The sequence below is a fragment of the Leptonotus elevatus genome, chromosome 16, assembly GCF_054856555.1.
Source record: "Leptonotus elevatus isolate MCC_2025b chromosome 16, RoL_Lele_1.0, whole genome shotgun sequence".
NCBI lineage: Eukaryota > Metazoa > Chordata > Actinopteri > Syngnathiformes > Syngnathidae > Leptonotus > Leptonotus elevatus.
The window spans coordinates 6,208,515-6,231,911 of record NC_141254.1 but is presented as its reverse complement, the minus strand read 5'-3'; the positions used below and the strand labels follow the sequence as shown (position 1 = coordinate 6,231,911).

The window sequence follows — 23,397 nt, the reverse complement described above, 5'->3', positions numbered from 1 at the left end:
GGTTAGCACATCTGCCTCACAGTCGAGAGGTTCCTGGTTCAAATCTCGGATCAGGCCTTTCCATGGGAACTTTGCATGGTCTTCTCGTACTTGTGTGGGTTTTTCCAAGTACTCTGGAGACTCAAAATTGTTCATAGATGTGAATGTGAGTTTGTCTAAACAATACTTGACCTGAAAATACCGTCTAGTGACTGGTCCAGTGTGTCTCTCCTCCAAAGTCAGCTTGGATCGGATCATCTGTGACCCTAGTTAGAACACATGCGATAGAGAAAATGGATGGATGTTAAGGCTGCAGTCACTGATAGTGTTGACAGTGTGGGCCTGTGAATGACTGGCACCTAGTCCAGAGTGCAATCTGGCTTTTTCAACTGTGTGCAGAACAGGGGCTTCTTACGTATTGTTGGTCTCTGGAGAAAACAAACAGTTGCTCCAGGTACTGGAGTGCCTCTAAATTGTCCGCAGGTGTGACTGTGAGGAAAAAATTGTCTTTGTCTATAAATGAACTGTGGTTGACTGACAACCAGTCTCAAGTCTAGTCTGGCTTTTAGCCAAAGCCATTTGGGATAGACTCCAGCTCAGGATAATGGCTGGCTGGTTCGATGTACGGATGGATGGATATCAGGCTGAGGTCTCTCAATAGAAGAAGAAGCAGCGTTACGGAGACACCCCCCCGACCCCTTTTTTGCTTTCAGGCAGGTTTCCAGCACCCCCCCCCCCCCCCCACCTTTGATTTTTCCACCGCGGCCTCTCCATCTTAAAGTCTCCCTTCATCCCTCGAGCTTAGCCACCTCTTAACCCGGCCATCAACCCCTGAGGCCCCTGCTGATGCCATCCCTTCTAACCTTTGTGCGCTTCAAACTCATGATTTCTGATCCCTCTCAACCCCCTCCTAGTCTACCGTAGTCTTAGGTGCAGGTTGCATCCATTTCCCATATGTACAGCTTGGGCCAAGATAGAGGATTTAGGATTTGGTTAAAAAACAAAACAATAACAAATTCTGACTGATTTTAGTCCAGACCAACAAAGGATAGCAAGGGCATTGGTCTGAGGGCTGTACTGCTCTTGACTTGAACAAGGGGGTGTTTTGGGGAGACTGTCGGACTTCTTTAAGGAAACGAATGAAGAGTGAGCTATAGGTTCCATTTGTGGAAAGCTTCTGTGGCACGCTCCATCTTTGATGTCTTCATAGGCTGCTGAAGGCATGCATGAAGGTCTTAGTTGGGGATTTGGCTCACTTTCTCACTGGGCAGTTACAAAAACAAGAAAGTGTATAGGTCACAGGCAATGGATATTGTTAAATAAAGTGCATTTTCTGCATATTCTGTAAGCGTTTCAGCCTTATATTACACTCACAAGCTGTACAATTAAATAAAATGTTATGTTAGTGTGAAAAATTACTCCAGTAGTACAGTCACACACAAAAAAATGAAAAAAAGAAGCTACGATGAATCACTTGCTGGACGTCAGGAAGAAGAGTCTTTCTACCAAACTGTTTCCGTCCTCTCTTATGTGTTTATTGAAGTGTAATCATGAATAACGCTCCGCATGTGTAACACGTTAACAGGATTTCCTCTGGAACAGTGCGACTGGCCGTCTGCATTCACTCACGGCTCAACGTTGAGGTTAACCAAACATGTCTCTGTATGGACATCCTGCGCACGTCGCGCCGTGTTTGGAGGGCACTAATCTGGTCCGGTCACGCCCCGCCGCTGCCAACTATCTGGAACAACGCACTCCAGCGGCAGTTATGTTGAACTTTGAAGACAAAAGCATATCGGAGGGCTTTTAGGGTCTCCAGTAGTGCCCCCTATAAAGTTAGAAGAAGAAAAAATAGCAGCTGACACAATTAAAAAACTAAATTGGGTGGACATGTCCATCTTAACAGGACACACAGAAGAGACTCAAGGACCCATCTCTGAAATTGAACAGGAAGTCAGCCATTTTGGTTTTTACTGTAGCCCCTTTGAAAGTAAAAAAAATGAATAAATGAAAATAAAACATAGCCCCTGACACAAGTTTTGCCAATTGACACAAAATTGGGTGGGCATGTCCATCATAACAGGATGCACCAAAAAGTCTCAAGTACTCATGCCTTAAATTAAACAGGAAGTTGGCCATTTTGTTTTTTAGAACCAACCATTTTTAGACAAATTCCCTCAGTGGTGACTGTTAACAAGTTAGAAAAAATTATCCTCAGACACCAATTTACACAAAATTGAGTTGGCATGTCCATCACAACAGGATGCAACAAAAAGTCTCAAGGACCCATGCCTGAAAGTGAACAGGAAGTCGGCCATTTTGGGTTGAATCAGACATTTTGAACGAATTCCCTCAATTAGCAAATAACTAACAACAATTTCATCAACTTACAAAAAAATTGTGCAGACACGTCTATCAGGATGTACTTTAAATCTCAAGTACCCATGTGGCAAATTGAACAGGAAGTTGGCAACTTTGGTTGGAATCAGTCATTTTGGGTTAATTTCCTTTGTCATGCTTCTTTGAAAGTTTGAAAAAATTAGCACCTAATGTTAGTTTCACCAAACAAAATGAAATAGGGCTGACATGTTAATTACAACATGATGCACAAATCAGTCTGAACGACCCATACTGGAATTTGAACTGGAAGTCGGCCATTTTGGTTTAGATGTGTGTTGTTCAGCAACTGCTGCCAAATAAATGCCTTTTTTGGGAATATGCGGGTAACTAGAAATAGAAACAGTACCTGCTTTTGCCTGTACGAAAGCATCAACCGCGATACCCGGGTCGCGTACAGTGCTACAGGTTACCAGAGTTCAACTGTGCCACCAAGGCTACATACTTCAAAGGCGCCCCAAACAAATAATTAACAAAGTCAGCGAGATTAATTAAAGCAGCAGGGTTCAAACAGAGTTCATCCTTCTGTATGTGATGGGGTGGGCTGGAGGGTCCGGTCGGGGTCGGCGGGGTGGAGGATCAGGCCTCCCTGCTGGATGTGATTAGGAGAAGAAAGGGAGAAGAGGCGAGGGCAAATAGTGCTTCTCCATGATATCCATCATCATGTAAACAGCTGTGTGTGTGAGAGTGTCGGTGTGTGTGCTATAGAACTTGTGCATAAGAAAGAAATCTTCTTTTGTGGAATATACAAGAGGAAAACACATAATATGAGCAAGCGTTGTCAAACTCAAAAATGGGAATTTATTAATTTTCTTCAACTACTAATCACTTTCAAGCTTCTACATGAAAACAAATGCTTGAGTGTGACTTGCTTCGAAGAACTTTTGGGCTGTTCAGTATGTTTGTCTTGCCCGGACCACCAGTACATCAGATGACACGTTTGTAATGTCTCTTGCTGAGAAGACCACCAAGCACCCCCGACTACCTGGCCCTCCATCTGACTGATCTCTCTTTTTGCCCCCCTCTACTCTGCATCACAAAGTCCCGTCCTCCCATCTTGCCCCTTTGTGTTGCGAACATGCCAAGTAATGATTAACACAAACAAGCAACAATGAGCCCGACCAGCGTGGCACGCCGCCAACTACAAGATATTACCACCTTCTACTTGTTTGGATTCCAGATGTAGTCACCTTAATTACTTGGTGTCTAATTTCTTCATTTTTGTTGTTCTTGGTTGTCATCACTAACTTAGCATCACTGATTAACCTAAAAAAATTTAAAGAAAGTAAAGATGAGTATTTTATCTAACAAAATACAATCCTGCAAATAATTTAAATTTTTAGGTTGAATTCCGAGTCTTTCAACCACCAAAACATTCAAGTTCCTACTAAGTGTGACTAGATGGGTATGAAAATATGATGTCACATGTGAAAGAAGCACCTTCAAAAATTCAATAACACTTCTGGTTTTTGTCAATTACATTTTTTGGTTGAATTCTGAGTTTTTCAAGCACCAAATTATTTGAGTTTCTATTACATGAATATTTGTGACTGAATAGGTATGAATATCATGGCTTACACACGATCTGGAGCAAGTACCTACAAACTAGAAAATTACAGTTCCGCTTTTGTAAATTTTAATTTTAAGTTGAATTGTGAGTTCTTCGAAGACCAACTCATTTGGTTTTCTATTATATGAATGATTGCGACTAGATAGGTATAAACTATGAACACATACTTTTGCAGCTGACGCCCAATCTTGAACAAGCAAAAATTACAGCTCTGCTTTTGTAAATTAAAATTTCAGGTTGACTTCTGAGTTTGTTCAACCATAAAACCATTTGGGTTCCAAAAGTATAAGTCACAGCAACTAGATAGGTATGACCATACAGTATGATGTCGCAGATGCAACTAGATATGATACGGTGGTTGAGATCAGATCTAAAACAAGCACCTCCCAAAAAGTAGATAACAGTTCTTTTTTTGTAAATTAAAATTTTTGGTTGAATTCTGAGACGTTCAACTTGCAAACCATTGGTGAGTAGATAGATATGAACCGGATGACGTTGGATGTGCAACAATGAGCAAACATCCAGAAAGGGCCCTAAAATCAAAATGAAAGCATTTGATGCTGGATGCCTGTTGAACCCCCCCCCCCCCCCCCCCCCACACACACACACACACACACCTCCAAAATGACTATTTTAGGGTTATCTTGTGGCTCCCAAACGGGGGCTGTGATAGAATCTGATTCCTCCGGCGTCCCGTCGCTTTATCTGATGACATCAGTGATATCGGCCGGTTCCACTCCTGGTGCTCCGGGTCCAGATAGCAATGATAACCCACCCCTCGCATACTTATGCTAATGAGGTTGTGGGGGCAGCAATGGTTGGTGCCTGACAACTGATAACAAATTGAGCAAGAGGGTGGAGGTTGGGGTGGGCGGCTGATGAAAATGACCGGGTGAGGGTATGTGGGGAAGGAAAGTGAGGTGGGCTAAAGGTCAGGAAGAATGCGACAAGGTGTGGCTGGTCGCTCATTAGTCGGCGTCACAGCGGGGGGGCACATGATGGCAACATCAGGTCCCTTTCACATTTAAAGATCCCCCCGCCCCCTTCCCCACAAACAATGCGGCATCTTCTTTCAAAAGAATATCGTTCCTTTTTCGACGTCATTTGCATGTGACTGATGTCATATTTAATGAGGTCATGTGACCTGCTGCTTAGTGCTAAAAAAGCTACTGGGACACTAATGTGTTTATCGGCTTTTTGTGGGGCTCACCATGCGTGTGTATCCTGACGATCATGAATGCGTTTTAGGCATCCCGAACACGTCCCCACAAAACTCACTCAGTAGCGCCCCCTAGAAAGTTGAAATAAGTCAGGCTGAGACATCTGTTTAGGCCGGTCAACATGAAACTGAGTGGACATGTCTATCATAACAGGGCTCACAAAAAAGTCCCAAGGACCCATACCCCAAATTAAACAGGAAGTCAACCATTTGGGTTCGAAGAAGCCATTTTGGGTCAGATCCAGCAGGAAAACTAGAAACATTTACCCATCAATACCAGTTTCAAGTGGACAAGTCTGCCACCTTGGTTTTGGGCAAAATCTGGAAACAGGTGAACAAGAATCAAACATAGTACCTCAGAACAATGAGGCAGACATATTAACCGCTGGGGCACAGTGCTGACCCAGATGATTTATATTTTCTTTGCTTCCTATGGGAAATCATACATCGTACATAATACGCTTAACTTGGAGGAAACTTGGTTTGGAGCTAATGGGTTAGCCACAGTTGTTAAAGTCCTCAAGTAAATCAACTCCAGATTGTGCAGTAATGTTGCAAGATTATTGTTGCGCCTCTGCTTTTATTGTGATGACAACAGGATGTACTATGAATGGGGGGGAGGCCAATCATAAGCTACAAAGGTCTTGACCCGGATTCAAACTGCGGTTACATGATACCTGCTCCAACCAAGCGAGTCACTGCCACGCTCTGACAAACTCCACTTAAGGACGAGGGGCGGGGGCGGGTGAGGGGTACTCCCACTTTGCACGGGGGCGCCAAATAACTGGCCATGCGCGCAGTTTAGTTTTAGCCGCTTCAGTGTGGACATCAATTTCGGGCTTTGGCCTTTGGTACCACTCGGGGTCAGACGGTGCTTTACGGCGAAAGTCAAAGTACACAAATAAAGGAAGTCATAAAGCAGATAAGGGCTGCGCTTAATGGCCACTGGCGCTGATCGGGCTTCGGGGGGTGGGAGGATGTGTGTGTGTGTGTGTGTGGGGGGGGGGGGGGGGGTTGTCCTGAACACAACACAGCACTTTTTTTTTTATAAACTGACCTTTGAGATGTATACGAGGACACACTGTAATACCAGTTTGAGATTTATGACCATCAACTTGTCTCCAGGATGAGAGTTTGACAATGGTGATGGAAGACTTCATCGCCCATGATGCATTGCGGATAGCAACAGTAGCCATTTAAAGAGCATGTAAGGTAAAGTAAAGCATCAGCGGTTAGCTGGCGCAATTGCAACGTTCACTAAACTAGCTAGCTATGCCAAGACCCCGAAAATGCATCTCTGCTTCAGATATGAAAGATGCGAGATGAAGTAGTACCCATTTGATTGATGTCTCACAGTTGAGCGGGTCGCGGTTTCTCAGCAGACACGCCCTCCGCGGAAGAGAGGAGCGGACGGCTTAATTTTTCACAATTTTGAAGCTTCATTAAATGTACTTATTCACTTTTTTCTAGGTTATTAACAAAACACTTTTGCGTGGTGTGCCAATTTTAGAGGATATATTTATTTTTTACTTTGTAGGGACTTGAAGCCATTTTCCCCACTGGGAGATTGTTACAACTTACTCTAAGTGTCCATTCATATCTTGTATTTGTCCATGTTTGTGTACTTTAATATTATATCATATTCATTGAAAACCCTTGCATTGTTCAATATAGTTTTTTTTATTCTTTATTCATTTGAAGACTTCAATTCATTTATGTTTAACCAGCATTTAATATGAGAAAATACAATCTTAGTCGTAGAGAAGTTTATGGCCACACTGAAATGACAAAAAGAAACAGTAAAATTATGGCTAAAAATAAAGTTTGACAATTATCCTTAAAAAAAAGTCAAATTTTATAATACATTATTTTAACATGTTTTAATGTGCTTGACTCATACAATAAAATTATTTATTTACATATCTTAGTCAAAAAAAAATTATGCAATATTAAATATTTTTATTTTTTTCATTCTTTTAAAATTGGAATTGTATTCTCTTATTTCTATAATAGTTGTATTGTAATTGTTTAAAAAAAACACTATTTAGTGTAACTTAGTGTATTTAGTTATGATCAATAACTGCCCCCCCCCTCCAACTGCATAATTAGTGGCTTATCGTTATTATATACATATTTATTCATATTCATTGAGCAGTGATAAATTCATTAGTCAAGATATTAATTCCCCACGTGCATTCTCATACCAGAAAAAATAATCATCAGGTGTCCCTTAGCGGTACCACCTATGAGATAATGTATCACTGAGAGGTATACTTTGAACAATATTTATGATTGTTCATGATTGTGGTTATACTGCACATTTGTAAATATTACTATCAGGTATAATAAAAAAAAGAACAAAGTTTTAATAATAATAATACAAAGAAATCATAGTTGCATTTAAAAAAAAAAAAAGAGTTGGGGGTAATGGGATTACTCCCTTTCCCCCTCCCTCCCTCCTTTTCCTTTACTGATGCAATTAAAACATGTAGGCAGTTCACAAAGCATTCACTCAATAAAGCCACTTAATTGGATGCGTCTTCTCCACAAAGTGCCACCCACCCCTCCCCGCCACCGTCCCCCCTCCTCCCTTTATGCCATATTTGCATAAAGAGCAATTAAGGCGCCATAAATGGGTACTTGTCAAAAATAAACGTTTTAATAACCCGATTTATGGCGGGTGGGGCACGCGACCAGACAACTCAAGTCAAAATTATTTCTAAAAAAAGTTTTATATAGTAGACCATAAAATAAGATGTACCGGTATTGCGGTTGAAGTTTTTCTTTTTCTTTTTAATACTCGCGTTGGAGGTATGAGGGGGGTGAAAAAAGGGAGGAAGGGGGTAACAGAAGTGCACCCTCCCCTCGCTTTGTCACACACACACTGACACACACAAACACACCCTCCCCCCAGCCACTCACACCATTGTTGTTGTGGCTGCGTGCTGGTGTAGCGGCAGTGCAGTTGGAGACGAGCTGCAGCGCGGACGCACTCGGGCACCCTCGCTAGTAACTAAACTCAAGCCTTGGCGGAGGTTGGGTGAGATTTCACACGCGTAAAGCGACTCGCAGTTGGAGGAAGAGCAAAAGAAAGGAGCACCAAGGACGCTGCGTAAAAAGACGCACCGGCTCAGCCCCCCTGGAAAAAAAAGAGGCGCCGAAGTCAGGACGGGACTCACCCGGGCTAAGAGGATAACCGACGCGCCGGTCACCGGGGAGAGGACCACCTTCCCCTTGTGTGCCCCCTCCATGGATGTACTTTGAGTGGTTCTCCCCGATCCTCGCACCAGGGCCCCGGCAGCTGTCGCCACTCGAGGGGGGGATACGGTGGATGGTGATTCTGATGGATTTATAAGCCTGCGGATACAAGAGCCCACATAAGAAACTTGATTTTTGTTTTCTTTGAAAGAGACACAAGTGGACTACATGAGCCTAATGAGGATTTCAATATTTAAGGACTGGGATAAGGAGTGATTCTCCTCCAAACAAACAAACAAACAAACAAACAAAAAACAGTCGAAGGAAACAAGAGGTACATGAGCTTCAATGTGTTATTTCATTCATTTTCTATAAAACGAAAAAAAAAGCGCCACGCTTCATCTACTATCTTTAAAATTTGTATTACAGTTGAAACGCAACGCTTGTTTGCGTGATAGAACCAAACAAATGAGTGCTTTAGACATTGAACCCGGCTGAAGAGCGCTTGTGTGCGTGTGCGTGTGTGGCTGCATTGCGTGGAGTTTGGACTTTTGGCACGTTTACACGCCTCACAACTTGAAGTGTAATTAAAGAGGGATGCTTGCAACTCGGCTCGGTTCCCAAACCCTTAAAAAGTACGAGATTTTAGAGTTTTAGACTTGTGTTGGTTGTTTTGTACCACACACTAAGCAATGATTTCACACCATAAAAGCCTGACTGTAAATGTTGAATACTCAATCCATATGATGATAGTAGAAAATAAAAATAAACAATCAAGTAGAGTTGTGAATGCGGGTTTGGAATGAAATTTTTTAAATCCTGCATTGTGGGCGGCGTGTAGGTTACTTTAAAGCATTTAAAATGAAATGCGTGTGAGTAAAGTTTCAATTTAGATACATGATAATGCTCGTTTTGTGTTCTTTATTGAAGGAAATCACAAAATGAAATAAAGCAGTCAAGTTCAGAAATCGTAATTGGCTGGAGAGATCCAAAAGGTGCCGGTTTATCTCTTGTTCATTTACATGTTGTTGTCTTTTGTGATAGTAAAGCCAGATAACGAGACAGAATTTGCATTTGAGAGAGTTCTCTATGTTGAGACGTCACAGACACAAAATAATTGATTCATCAAGACTGTTTGCAGAGATGAGGTATTTTCTTTCACCTAAATATCAAAGAAAACTTATTTTTCAATAGATCATTAGTTGGACAGAAAATGTAGACAAGAAAGTGTACAGATTGATAAATTGGCATGGAACCAAGCGAGAGACGATGTTGACCTTCCTATCCCGTGTCTCCCTGGCAAGTTCCAAGTGTTTTCCCCAGTCAGGGCCCATTATCCCGGGCCGGCCCTTAGCACCGTCCATTGACAAACAACAGGCAGTAACAGCCCCACTCCTTATTCATGACGCAGGGGGAGAGCCCTGGACAATGTAAGACGTAACGGACGAGCGGGGCAATTCGCAGGACATCTGGTTAAGAATGCAGCTGCTCCCAGTCCAAACAGTCACTCTTTAGTTTGGATTGTGCCGAGTACCTTTAGTAAAGTCTTATTCTTGTTTGGCCTCCACAGGTTCCAGATTCGAGGACTGGCAGTGTTGCCGATGCCAGAAGCCGGCGTGTGAGGCCAACTCCGGGCTTCCCACATTTACGTCGCAACCTTTGAGCGAGCCTCGAGAAGATCAGGATGGCACGGGTCTGCGCGTTGTGCCTGCTCCTGCTCTGCTGCTCGGACCGACTCTCAGCCAGATCCCATGACGGAGTGGGAAGAATAAAAGGTAGGAGAAAGGAGGATGGCTATTACTTTTGTTGATTCAGCGGTTGTTGTGCCCATTGGCTTTAAGAATCTTGATTGGAGTCCAACTGCAGCACTTGGATGATCAGCAGCAGTATTTTTTTCAATCTATTCGGGTCGCAGGTGAGCTGAGCGTTACCTACCTGACCTTGGGTGAGAGGCGTTGTACACCATGGACTCAGCCAATCACAGGGTGCATACCTGTATATAAATTATGGACAATTTAGTCTTCAATTAACCCAATGTGTGTTTTTGGAATGTATGAGGAAGCTGGAAAACCAACATAAGCACAGGGAGAACATGCAAACTCTACACAGAAGCCAGACCAGAGCCGAGATTCAAATCCAGAACTTCGGAACTGTGAGGCAGACATGCTAACCACTAGCTCAACATACTGCCACCCCTTAATTAAATACATGTTAATTTCCGGCCAAGTCCCTTGACTAAACCACAATCTGGATACAGTCCTGCATGGCAAAAAGCTAATACATTGGAGGGACTAGGGGGGGTTATTTCCCCCCCTTAGTTGAATTCCAAAGTAAGTTAGGTGGTTGCACTGTAAATTCCAAGTACCTTCACCTCCAGCGAGATGGTGAGCACAAAAGGGGCAAAGTGTGTTTTGGCTGCCGTGAAAAGTGCTACCTGATCTGCTGCAAGCCCCGAGGCTCGGAAGTGCAAGTCTGCCGGGTCGCATGCCAGCTGCAGAGGAAGACGAAGAACAAGTAGAAGAAGAGGAGGAAGGCGGTAGTGGGAGGGATAGGGCGGTGTTCTTCCGACCAGTTTCTCATTGATGCTTTTCAAACAAGTGCCAAAAGCAATAAGACGGGCAACTGTGGATAAATTAAAAAAACTTTAACGCTTTCCACAGTTGGAAATAAAATGATTTTTTTTTTATAGCTGTTGAGAGGACTGACAAAAGACAATGTTGATGCTTGCTGGGGGGCATCAAGCACGTAGGTTTTCTCCCTCCTAAGGCGAGGCTAGCTGGGGCTTGCTCCATAGACGGCGTCCTGACTTTATTTGCAAGACAGACGAGTGAAGATCATAGATAGACGAAGAGTTTTAGGATGCATTCCAACCTCCCCCAGGAACGTGATATGTGGAGACCACAAGAAAGAACGTAACAAGAAAGAACATACCCGAAATGTCCTTAAATATTTCATTCAAAGTTAAAGGACGGAAATGTACTTAACTGCTAGTAGTATTGACAGAAGTGTTTCATTATCGAAATCTTTAATTATGGTCTCGCTGTCATTGCCTCCAACAAGGTTTTTTTCCCATGAATGTTGGACAAAGTGAATCGTGTGAACTAAAACCCATCAGAAGGAACACAAAGGGAATACCATGAAATACTTCATGAAAAAAAAACTTGGTTTGGTTATTCGTCAAAATCTTTAAGAACAGTCTTGTCTTTATACAATTTTGTTGCCGTTTCCGCCATCAAGAAGTTTTACGTGGCTGTTGGACTGAAGGAAACTGAGGGAATAATGCATGCATCTCAATTTATGCCAATCCAGGCCAATGCAGAAGAGTAGAAATCAGATGTGATCTGGAAACCACAAGAAAGGACAACCAAAATGTGCCAAAATACTTTACACAAACACACTTTACAAATGGACAGAAACTTACAAAAATGTTCATGACATGAGCAAAAGTGTGGGAAAATGTCTAGATCAAGGAGTTTTTGTCCATGTGTATGAATCTCAGTTAATGACATAATCCAGGAATTGCAGAAGATGGGTATCTCACTGGTCCAAAAGCAGTTTGTTTTGCCTTGGCAGAGGTCTGTGCTCGTTGGTACAAAACAGCAACCAAAAAGTGGATTATTTGTGGTCCTAATGGCGGGGGCAACATCAAGCAGCACTGACCGTGCCAAAGAATCTTTAACATTGAGCTGTCATTTTTTCCCCCCGGGGGTGCATCTGCTGGTCAGGCTATTCAGTGAGACCACCAAGAGGCTCGTTATTCTGACAGCTTGACTTGAAAGCCGCTCTGGAGATTCAGACTTGATTATTGTTTTGACACTCGGCAGCCTTTGCGTTTGAATTCATGCACAATTTAGTCCGTTAGATGGCGAGTTGCGCTGCCAGCCCGCCGCCCGGCCGCCTGTCTAGCAGTTTGTTTGTGTTTGTGCCTTGTTTTGTTTGCCCCCTCGCCTCTGGGTGACAATTCACACCCCGCCGCAAGTTCAACGGCAGGGCACGGCCGTCCCTGTCCCTGCAAGTTCATTAGCATGAGTCCTCGGACTGCGGCGACCCAACAAACTGATTTTTTTTTTTTGTTTCCATGCAGTCTGCATTTTTTTTTTCTATGCTCAATGTTGCAATTGTGCGTTTTGTTCCCGAGTACATTAGTAGTGTGTGTATTTTGGGGCAGTTAGTGAAAGACCCGCACTTCACTCTGACAGGGGAACAGATTGCCTTTTCACTAAGCGCTTGCAGGAAGCAATCAAACAGAAAATTGCCCTGGAAAATTGCTCGTTCTGAGTGACTGAGCGGTAATGGAGGTCCCCGGCCGGGGAGCGCATATGCTGCGAGCAGAGCGAGTGGGAGAGCACATGAATGGAGCGAGTGACCCAATGAATGGAGGCCACTGTGGCCGATGGTGACACGATAGTAGCCAGGTTATCTGGGCACTCTATCACTACTTCCTGGTGGCATTAAGCGGCCTCGATCGGGTAGAAACATGATGTTCTCCTGATGCCGGATGTTTTAGGGGCCAACTAAAACCAGCAGGATGTGCTACAATTGTTTTGTTCTTAACGCCTTCAGGTCAGGATCATTAGGACTTTGAATTAACAGTACCGATAACATTTCTCATCTGTTTTCACTCGCCAGAGCTTCGGATGTCCAGACCTCTGATCGTGCCAGGATACCCAGAAAACATCACAGCGACTGTGACTGGTGAGGCGAAGCTGCTGTGTAAAGTCCACCGGCCGGGATCCACCAAGGTGCAGTGGCTGAAGGCGGAGCTTGGGGGGCCGGGTCGGGGCCAAGAAGGACCGCCACGCCTCAGACCGCTCACGGTGAGTGGAGATCAGCAAAAACCATGTGCCTTTATAGCTTCTTCATTAGTCACCTGGCTAAAACCTGCCTTGTGTTTAGCCCCTGCAGAAAAACGTGTCAAAGGTGAACACGTTGTATCTGTCCAACATTAGCCTGGGGGATGCAGGCGAGTATATCTGCATGGCCGAAAGCAAACACAGAGGGAAAACCGTGCAAGCTATGAGGTCTGCGTGGCTGGAAGTTCTGCCAGGTAAGACATAATCCTATGACCCTTGTCTAACCAACAATCAATAGCCTTCATTTGTAACACCACAACGCTCTTGCGTAGGTACCATCATTTCCAAACTGGTGGACATGAGGGACACAGTAATCCCACAAGGTAACGTCATGCATGTAAGCTTTTGCCAAACTTGACAATCGTCTTAACTCTAAATGGACACTGTCATCATAAATGTGAGAAGAATGTAAGAAAGTAAGACCTACAGATCTACAGTGAACCTTCACCACCCACCTCGGGTTTGCGCTCGGTCTACTGTCACTCTCCGACATGTTCATTAGCTTCATTCTCTCCTCCTGCCTCCTTTTCTGTTTGTTTAAAATGAACCAAGAGGGCAGGGAGTTTCACGGTGTTCGCTTGATCGGTCTCCATCTCACAATGATCCACAAAAGGGACAACAAAATGAAGGAGTGGGGGTGGGTGGTGAGGTCAGGTTGTTCAGGCAGTCCTCATCTCCATGGCAATGTCATTGTTTGGGGGTGAGGTATAATGGGGGGAGGTTCCAACTGGCTTTAATATGTTAAATAAAGGGGTAACCCATTGACTGGTCTGCTAGATTTAATCACGTATGTACAAGTAGTTTTTGTCCAGTTGTGCTATCAAACAGCATTGTTATCTTTGGTGGTAGTGATACCATAACCTTTTGTGTTAATTCCAAATAGACGTTCTTGGGGATCTGAGTGAGGACCACTCAGAGCATCTCCTCCTAGAGCTGGGCAATGTCCTGAAATTGCACTGTGACATGACCACTCGGCCAGGCATGGCGGTCAACTGGTACAAAGAAGGAAACCGGCTGGTGCCCACACCTCGAATCAACATCCGTGGTGCTGCCATGGAGATCTCTGACATCACATACCAGGACTCGGGAGTTTATATGTGCGCTCTCCGTGGAACCAGAGGACCCATGCGGAACTTCACCGTCACCGTGACCGGTAAGGACGCAAAGTAAATAACCAGTCCAAAACCTACCTTCATTGTACAGAGTGAAGTTGTATCCAAACAAGACACTGTCACTCAACTAAATCATGCCCTCACAAAGCACCAGTTACCATTCATTTTATTTACTTAATAGACTCACTGGGCTCAGGGGATGATGACGAGGACAACGGCTTGGATGACTCATCATCTGAGGTCGAAAATGACCACGTTTATCTTTCTAGAGGTGTGTTAGTGATTTGCAGTGTAGCTTCTGAATGAGCTTTTAAGTCCACCTGTAGCCTGCAGGCTGTAACCTTTTCTGTGGTCTGGTCTTTACAGGTCCTTACTGGACCCACACCCAACGTATGGATAAGAAACTGTATGCCGTTCCGGCTGGCAACACGGTGAAATTTCGTTGCCCAGCCATGGGCAGCCCGATGCCCAGTATTCGTTGGCTCAAAAACGGAAGGGAGTTTAGAGGCGAGCACCGAATAGGGGGCATCAAGGTAATACAAATTTCTTTCCTCTTTGGATTGACCTTCGCTCTACAGTAAGACTCATTGGTGTTTTTTTTTCTTCTTCTTTTTTTTGCAAGCTGAGGCATCAACACTGGAGCCTGGTGATGGAGAGCGTTGTGCCTTCAGACAGAGGAAATTACACCTGCATGGTGGAAAATAAATACGGCTCTATTTCTCACAGCTACGTCCTTGATGTCCTGGGTAAGATTTTAAAAAAATTGTGTCAGTCCATGGGGGATTTTCTTTTAACGGTTCTTGACTCTGAGTGTCTTGAAGAACATTTTTACAGCTTCAGAACTGGCTTGTGCATGCTAAAATGCTAAAAAGTAATGTTTCCCTGGGCTGAGGTTGTAAACAGTAAGTCCATAAAACGAATTAGATCTTAAAAGTTTAAATTTCAAGCCATACCATCTGACTGACTGTATTCATGGCAGCCCCTGCAGCGGTCATTATTTAGCTCTTGTGGAAAAAGCATCACGCCTCCAAATGAAAGCCTTCAGTGTGAGTGGTAGGATAATCGGGGTGGTGGGGTGAGTAAAAGGTGACGGGGCGCCTGGCGTCAGTAATGGCGCACAGGATGTGGACGGTCAGGCGTCCAAAGCAGTTTTCTACCTGACCTGTGACTGGAGATTGAGGAGGGCAGTGGGCTTGTTTGTTCATTTGTTGGCTGTCCGTCCAGAGCGGGGTCAATTTCCCTTTCCTGGCCGACTGGGGGAGAGGACTAACGAGACAGCTAACGAGATCAGAGAGCGAGACTAACTGCTGATCAAAGAGACCCCGGTGGCCAGCTGACAAATACCATTGGCATTGCCATTGGAGGCGAATTCCATCCAGAAATGTCATTCCTTGAAGTATGACTAGTTTTCGACAAGTGTAGCACAGGATAGTTTTGATGACCCAATTTTCAGTATTTCTGAAACTCTGCCCTTGAATCACTTTTCAACCCAAAATAATGACAGTAGCTCCAGTTATAGCTTTGCTAATTTCTTGATACCCTCTTTTCCATTCAGAGCGCTCCCCCCATAGGCCCATCTTGCAGGCAGGTCTACCGGCCAACACCACAGCAGTAGTGGGCAGTGACGTCCAGTTCCAGTGTAAAGTCTACAGTGATGCGCAGCCACACATCCAATGGCTCAAACACATTGAGAGGAACGGCAGCCGATACGGTCCCGACGGGACGCCATACGTCCAGGTTCTTAAGGTTGGTGACGTTTTTATGTCTATGGTCTTGTTTTGTCACCACGTTGTTGGGTCAAACCTCTATTTTGTCTCTGACGTTTAATGTAGACCGGCAGTCTGAACATGTCTGAGGTAGAGGTGCTCTACCTGTCTAAAGTCACCATGGAAGACGCAGGAGAGTACACCTGTCTGGCTGGAAATTCAATCGGTTTTACACACCAGTCAGCCTGGCTCACCGTACTTTCGGGTAAAGGAAAAAAAAAAACATTCTTGGCAGATTTGACAACGTTTCTGCGCCATGTGTCAACAACTTATGAACTCTTCCTGCAGAGGAAGAAGTCGCAGACTCCATGGACATCATCGAGACCAAGTACACAGATATTATAATCTACGCGTGTGGCTTTCTGGCTTTGATCATGGCCATCGTCATCGTGGTTTTGTGTCGGATGCAAGTCCACCCCAGACGGGAGCCATTTGATGCCCTCCCGGTCCAAAAGCTTTCCAAGTTCCCACTGCGCCGACAGGTACATATCACGGCAAAGGTTTGTCTTCATGATTCAAGAGTAAGAGTTAAAGTTTCCGCTTCGTTTCAGTACTCAGTGGACTCAAACTCGTCAGGGAAGTCCAGTGCGTCTTTGATGAGGGTGGCTCGACTTTCATCCAGCTGCTCTCCCATGCTAGCCGGAGTGATGGAGTTTGAATTACCACATGACCCCGACTGGGAGTTCCACAGGGACAAGTAAGATACCTGAAATTACATCTTCCATTGTAGGTTGTGCTAAAATCTGTCACGCCAAATAGCTGCATCTTGAGACATTTGTCTTCGGCACGGATTTAGTTCCCAAGACTCAGACACAAGATTTTAAATTGTAGCTCTCTGGTCATGCAGGGGACCTAAAAAGGAACCTATGTTTGAAGAAATCGGAGCCCCAAATTATGGCTGTGTACAAATTTCATTTGGACGCACTTATTTTTAACCAACTCCTGTCCTCTCCTCTAGCTTAACACTGGGGAAACCTCTGGGGGAAGGCTGCTTTGGCCAAGTGGTTAGAGCCGAGGCCTACGGCATCAACAAAGACTGTCCGGACCAAGCCACTACAGTGGCGGTTAAGATGCTTAAAGGTAAATATTATACCCTAGAAATTTTAACTTCAAAAGAAGCTATTTTAAGTCTGCTTTTTTTTAAAGGTTTGTTTTTACTGTTACAGACGATGCCACAGACAAAGATCTTGCAGACCTCATCTCGGAAATGGAGCTGATGAAGGTGATGGACAAACACAAGAACATCATCAACCTGCTTGGAGTCTGCACTCAGGACGGTGAGTTAGACTTACGATTGCGCTCTGAACAAGGGACTGAGGGGGATGAACATTTGATCCCAAACAACAAGAGAAGTAACCTAGTTTTCTGTTCTCTTTGTGGTCTTTCCTGTAAAACCAGGACCTCTGTATGTACTAGTGGAGTACGCCTCGAAAGGCAGTCTGCGTGAGTACCTCCGAGCGCGACGGCCTCCGGGCATGGACTACACTTTTGACGTCACCAAGGTGCCTGAGGAGCAGCTCACCTTTAAGGACTTGCTGTCTTGCGCCTATCAGGTGGCCCGGGGGATGGAGTATCTCGCTTCGAAAAGGGTATGTCTAGACTTCATTCTTCCTCCCAAAGATATAGAAAGATTTTAACCAGTTCCTCAGTACAATGAACACTGGTTTAGTGTGGTGGATATGATGCAGAGCCACTCTGATAGGTGAAAATCTGCGATATAGAGAGACCATATACAGCCTTCTTTTACCCGAACACCAAAACTCGCCTGCTTCAATGATGAACCACAAAACAGTGGGGCAACACTGTATTACATTTGGATCGTTGTTTATAGACACTTTAAAGTTGTTTGTGTAGCGTAGATGCCAGATGTTTTATGGTCGGCGGCTTTGGGACATTCATTGTGGTATTTGATGTTAATGCGACCACTAGAATGCATTTGTAAGCTTGGACAGGAAGTGTCGCCAACAACATGGGAATATGAAAGTTCAAACAATTTTGAACTTTGCCGTGAAACAGTCAAAATCTACACTATACTCGGGTGTTAAATGAGCAAACTGCCTTAAGATCAATAATCCAGATGGGTCTTTTTTGGCAATATTCTTAACCCCCCTATCTTTCTTTTTTTGTTATTTTCTCAGAATGTTCTCTGCTCTCACTTATCAACACGCTTCTTTGTCTGCCAGCCGCCATCTCAGACTCAAGTCCTGTTTACTCTCCTCCATCCATCTGTCTGTCCCCGCCATCTTCAGGCTTTTGTCCCTTTTAGCACCGCCATAAATCTGTTAGCAAACAGACCGTCTGGGCGGAGGCATCGGGTTTCTGGGCTGTGAGGCCACTGCCAGAGCCTGAAAGTAACCCTCCATTATGGGGAGGCCCGCAAACCGAGGCCGGTCTCGCAAAAAGCCTGAGTCTATTTCGAATGAAAACCAAAATAAGCTTTAATGACACCCATTCAAGTCAAATAAACAGTGCCTTTCAAAACCGCCCCCCACCCCCTTTAAACGCATGCTTTTCTATATTAAGATGTTTGCGTTGAGTAAAATTCCATCTGTATGTTGACATTCACCAGAACAGACATTTACCATTCAGATAAAAACATTTAAAAAAAAGAGTAAAACCCAAAGTTGAGTTGAACCAGTCTTACACCTAGGGCTACTGGTTAGCATGTCTGTTTCACAGTTATGAGCTTCTGGATTTGAATCTTGACTTCAGCTTTTCTGTGTGCAGTTTGGACGTTCCGTCCGGGTACTTTTTTCCACATCCCAAAAACCTGCATGTCAGGTCAATTGAAGATAACCGTCTTCTGTCTCTCCATTTCAATCCAACCTGTCTAGACAGAGCCTGTGTTGTGTTTAAGGTTTCTTAGTGAGAGGGAGTTTTTCCTTACCCCCGTTGCGAAGTGCTTGCTCATATGGGGTTCATTTGGTTTTTATTTACTGTATCTGAATAGATGGTAAGTCTTAAACCATCCTCTCCCTTGGCTTTTGTTCTCACAGTGTATCCACCGAGATTTGGCAGCCAGGAATGTCCTGGTGACGGAGGACAACGTGATGAAAATTGCAGACTTCGGCCTGGCCAGGGGCGTCCACCAGATCGACTACTACAAGAAGACCACCAACGTGAGTCTCGGCTCCTCCTTAGCCACTTTGTACTTTGCTGTACTGTACTTCAAGACGGAAGTCAGATGTTTAACTTTTGATCGGCAGGCAGCTTAATGGGACGTAATTACAAACGTGGGGAGGGTGGCGGGGTGGCAGCTTTGGCCAGACTTTAGCAGGGACGTGTCTCTTACAGTCAGACAATGGAAGTTGTAGTTTTAAATGCGTGCAGCTGTGTTGGCACGCTAACCCAGGGGGCGGAGTTCTAATCTGTGTCTGTACGCCACCCGCCCAATGCAGGGACGCCTGCCAGTAAAGTGGATGGCACCCGAGGCCTTGTTTGACCGGGTCTACACACATCAGAGTGACGTGTAAGCACCACACACCAACAGCAGCCACAAATATTTTGGCTGTTTTAAAACCGCGCAACTGTTTGGCAGGTGGTCGTTCGGTGTGCTCATGTGGGAGATCTTCACCCTGGGGGGCTCGCCGTATCCCGGTATTCCCGTCGAGGAGCTCTTTAAGCTGCTGAAGGAAGGACATCGCATGGACAAGCCCTCCAACTGCACTCATGAACTGTAAGCTTAGAAGGTTGCCAGAGGCAAGATGTTGGTTTGTCTTGTCTGTTTTCTAAAATTATCAGTGGTGGTGGTTGTTTTTTTTGTTTTGTTTTGTCCCGTGAAGCTACATGATGATGCGTGAGTGCTGGCATGCAGTTTCCACCCAGAGGCCCACTTTTAAACAGCTGGTGGAGGAGCTGGACAAGGTGCTGCTGTCCATATCTGACGAGGTAAGTGCAACATGTGCTATGCCAAGGTGAAATAATGGTAATTTTAGCAAACTTCATTACATACTGCTTTAGCCAAGCCCAACTATAATAACATTTGTAAAATCTGCTTGGACAAAGTCAATAAACAAAATATTAGCAAAGCTACCCTGAGTCATTAGGGTAGCTCAGCTTGCGCACACAAGCTAAGCGTAAACCAAGCTACGCTAAATTTAATTCCTTACTGTACAACAATAGCGACAAATTAGCACAGCATCAGCCAAATTGAGCTTATAAACAAACTAAGCTAAGTGTAAACCAGGCTACACTAAGATTAATTCCTTAGGGTCTTTGCTGTGTAACATGAGCAAATGGGCAAAGCATAAAATTAGCTCATCTTTGTGAAGTCATTAAAGGCATCTGCTCACTAACTTGCACAGACAATATTACGTCATGCTAATGAGGATAAGTTAAACTGAGCTAAGCCAAAATGGAATATAAATACTTACTGGGAAGATAAGACAAACTAAGATCTAATTTATTACGTACTGTCTGTTAGCGATGAGTTAGGCTACGCCAACTAGGCTATGCCAAACTAGTTTAAAACTAAGATATCTGCAGGCTAGCTTAGACATATGAAGCAACAAGGTGGACCCAAAATAATTAATATTTCATTACTTTTGCTCTACCAAACAATTGGGGTAAAATTATCATGTAAAAATAAATCTAATAAAATACATAATATACAATAAGGCTTTTTTCAGCATCATCTTTGCCCCATCTGTCAGTTTGCAAAACCAAATGTAGCCCTTAAGCCCCCCAAATTTGCCCACTCCTGGCAGCACACGTGCGGGCCAGATGGCCTCAATTCTTTCACTAGGATGTAAAATTCGGCGCAAAACCCCAAAAAAGAAAACAAAATGTTTTGGGTCTAAAGTGAGAAGCAATTGCATGTTATTGATTTGTTGATGAACTACAGATGTCCTATGCATCACAAAGTAGCCACAAATGAGCCCAAAAACTGGTCCAAAAACCGCCGCAGTCAAAACATTCTGCAGCAGAACAATCTAATGTTTATTTCCTGGAGAGTACTCACATATTGTACTACGTAGAAGTACAGATACTTGTGCAAATAAAAGCACATACATATATTGTAATTGTTACTTCAAAAAATGGAGTTAGCCCACTCTTGTTATCAGTCTTTTTAAACACATGCATCCTCTGCGTCTCCGTACAGTACTTGGACCTGTCGACGCCCTTCGAGCAGTACTCGCCATCGTGCGAGGACACTTCCAGCTCGTGCTCATCCGACAACGACTCGGTTTTCACGCACGATGCGCTGTCCACCGAGCCGTGCCTGCTAGGCTACCAGGATGCGCGCCCCAACAGGGACCCCAAGATGGCGCTCCGATAAGACGGCGCTCCGATAAGACCCTTGAGCTGGTGGCCACGTTTGGACTTCAAAAAAATAATAATTATGGAGCACTGAGGACGGATGTACTTTGGACAGCGACAGCCGGGACGTTTTGGAAAAGCGCGGCACTAAAACCCGAAGACATGCCGCAAGGAGCTGGAGAAGGGATGCCCCTCCCTCCCAAAATGTTATTTTGAAAGACGTTTTATTTTAAGAAAAAAAATATATAGATTTATTTTACTATGTTAAAAAAAGAAGCGATTTTTAATTATAAATCTCTCTATATAAGATTATTTTACTTTTGTGTTGCTTATTTAAAACAAAAAGTCTTAAATCTCAGGATCTCTTGTGCTGAAAAGAGAAAAAAGAAGTTGGAGGAAGTGCCTGAATTTATGATTTCCTGTGAATATATTAGAATAATAAAATATTGTATGTATATATATCATCAAGTGGTAACACAAATTGCCTTTATAAATTATTTTGTATGACACAAATTGGAGTGATGCCTCAAATGTTTGGACAAAAACCACCACGACGAATGTGAAAGCCAGTGTGATTGATTTGAAATAGCGGAGCAGCCAGGGAACAGAGATGGAGGGAGGTGGGGCGGTGAGTGGGAGTGGCGGCGAGATGACCGGCCGGCCTCCTTTGTGAGGCGCTAACCCTTCACCCAGGCCCCCGAGTGCCGGTGAGGGGGTCCCCCTTGAGCGAAGGGGTCCCCGGGCGGCTTGGACAATGTGGTCTTTAAATCGGGTGTGTCCGTCAGCCCACTAGAGCTTGTGTGTAAATGAAGAAAGAGGGGCTCTTATTATGTTAATAAATCACATAACTGCGCCACCCTCCACCCCACCACACACATACCAAACAAACGCCCCCCTATCTTTTCAGCCAGGGCGCCATCTTTGAAATTTGAAAGTCTTAATTCACTTTGGCCAACACGAGCAGCTGCAGAAAACGCATCCCACCTCTACCATTTTTTTTTCTTGATCATTTTCATGAGTACCATTTATTTTTTAGAGACAGCATTAAAAAAAACAAAAAAATTTACATTAAAAAAATATTTATTAACTGTGTTAATTTATTTTAAATTTGTTTACATTTTTAAATTATACTTTAAAGCCTTTTTTAAAAAAAAAATTGGAAATATATAAGGAAGGAAGGAATATATATATATATATACATTATATCTTTTTTTGTGTTGGAAGTTTTCAAATAGATTTCTTGACTAGTAGATTTTGTATTGTATTCATTAAAAAATGATTACAGTTGTTTAAAAAAATATTTATAAAATTATTTTCAGTATGACTGCATAGATGTTCGAAACAGCATTTTTGTATTTTATCTTTTGATATATTTTTTAAAAGATATTTTTTTTTACAACAAATAACATTTGTTTAGCTTTTAAAAATGAATGCTGATATTTTTTATTGTTCTTCTTTGGATGGTTTTTGTTTGTTTTTTAAAAAACTTTCTTTAGATAATTTCAATATAAAAAAAATTTAAATCATATTTTTAGCTGAACCTTTTTAAATACAAATTTGATGTATTTTTGTTGGGAATTTTCATGAATAGTATTTTTTTTATCATAAGCATTTTATATATATTTTTAGACTTGAAATGAATTGATTTATTTGTAATTACTACATTTTTAAATCAACTTTTATATATATTTTTTTAACTAACTTTGTTTTTTTGTAAATGAGTGGTAAAGTTGCATTTGTAGGACCAGGAAAAAGTAGAACAACACATTTCTGTGGCTGTGCGGGAACGAGAGGAGGGAAGGAAGGAAGGAAAGAAGGAAGGAACAAAAGAAGAAAAGGAAGGAAAAAAGAGAGAAAGAAGTGACGTGAGGAAGACGAGAGACAGACAGGCGCTGAGAGCTTCATGCGGCGAGACAAGAGGCATGACGAGACGCTGGGTCGATGGGGGGAGGGATCAAAGGTCAAGAGGCCGGGAGGAGAGGGTGGTGGCCGTCGTAGTATCCTCGTCGGTCGGCAGCTTTTCAAGTGCTTGCGTCTTATGTTA

General features: G+C 43.5%; 1 protein-coding gene across 2 annotated transcripts; it reads left to right on the top strand.

The window, feature by feature from the left end:
• Positions 1-8,104: 8,104 nt before the first annotated feature.
• Positions 8,105-21,863, top strand: fgfr4 (fibroblast growth factor receptor 4). 2 transcript variants are annotated; one of them, XM_086098368.1, is made up of 21 exons: positions 8,105-8,697; positions 9,934-10,138; positions 12,993-13,180; positions 13,260-13,410; positions 13,489-13,539; positions 14,100-14,369; positions 14,510-14,599; positions 14,695-14,861; positions 14,951-15,074; positions 15,884-16,074; positions 16,161-16,299; positions 16,383-16,576; positions 16,646-16,791; positions 17,053-17,174; positions 17,261-17,371; positions 17,493-17,683; positions 19,091-19,213; positions 19,493-19,563; positions 19,633-19,770; positions 19,877-19,982; positions 21,196-21,863. In XM_086098368.1, exons 2-21 carry the CDS (start codon positions 10,048-10,050, stop codon positions 21,370-21,372), a joined length of 2,841 nt encoding a protein of 946 aa, XP_085954494.1. In that variant the 5' UTR covers positions 8,105-8,697; positions 9,934-10,047; the 3' UTR covers positions 21,373-21,863. The 2 variants fall into 2 exon arrangements, with proteins under 2 accessions (XP_085954494.1, XP_085954495.1); XM_086098369.1 differs by lacking the exons at positions 19,877-19,982; positions 21,196-21,863 and having other exon boundaries at positions 17,493-17,537; positions 17,648-17,683.
• The last annotated feature ends 1,534 nt before the right edge of the window (positions 21,864-23,397 follow it).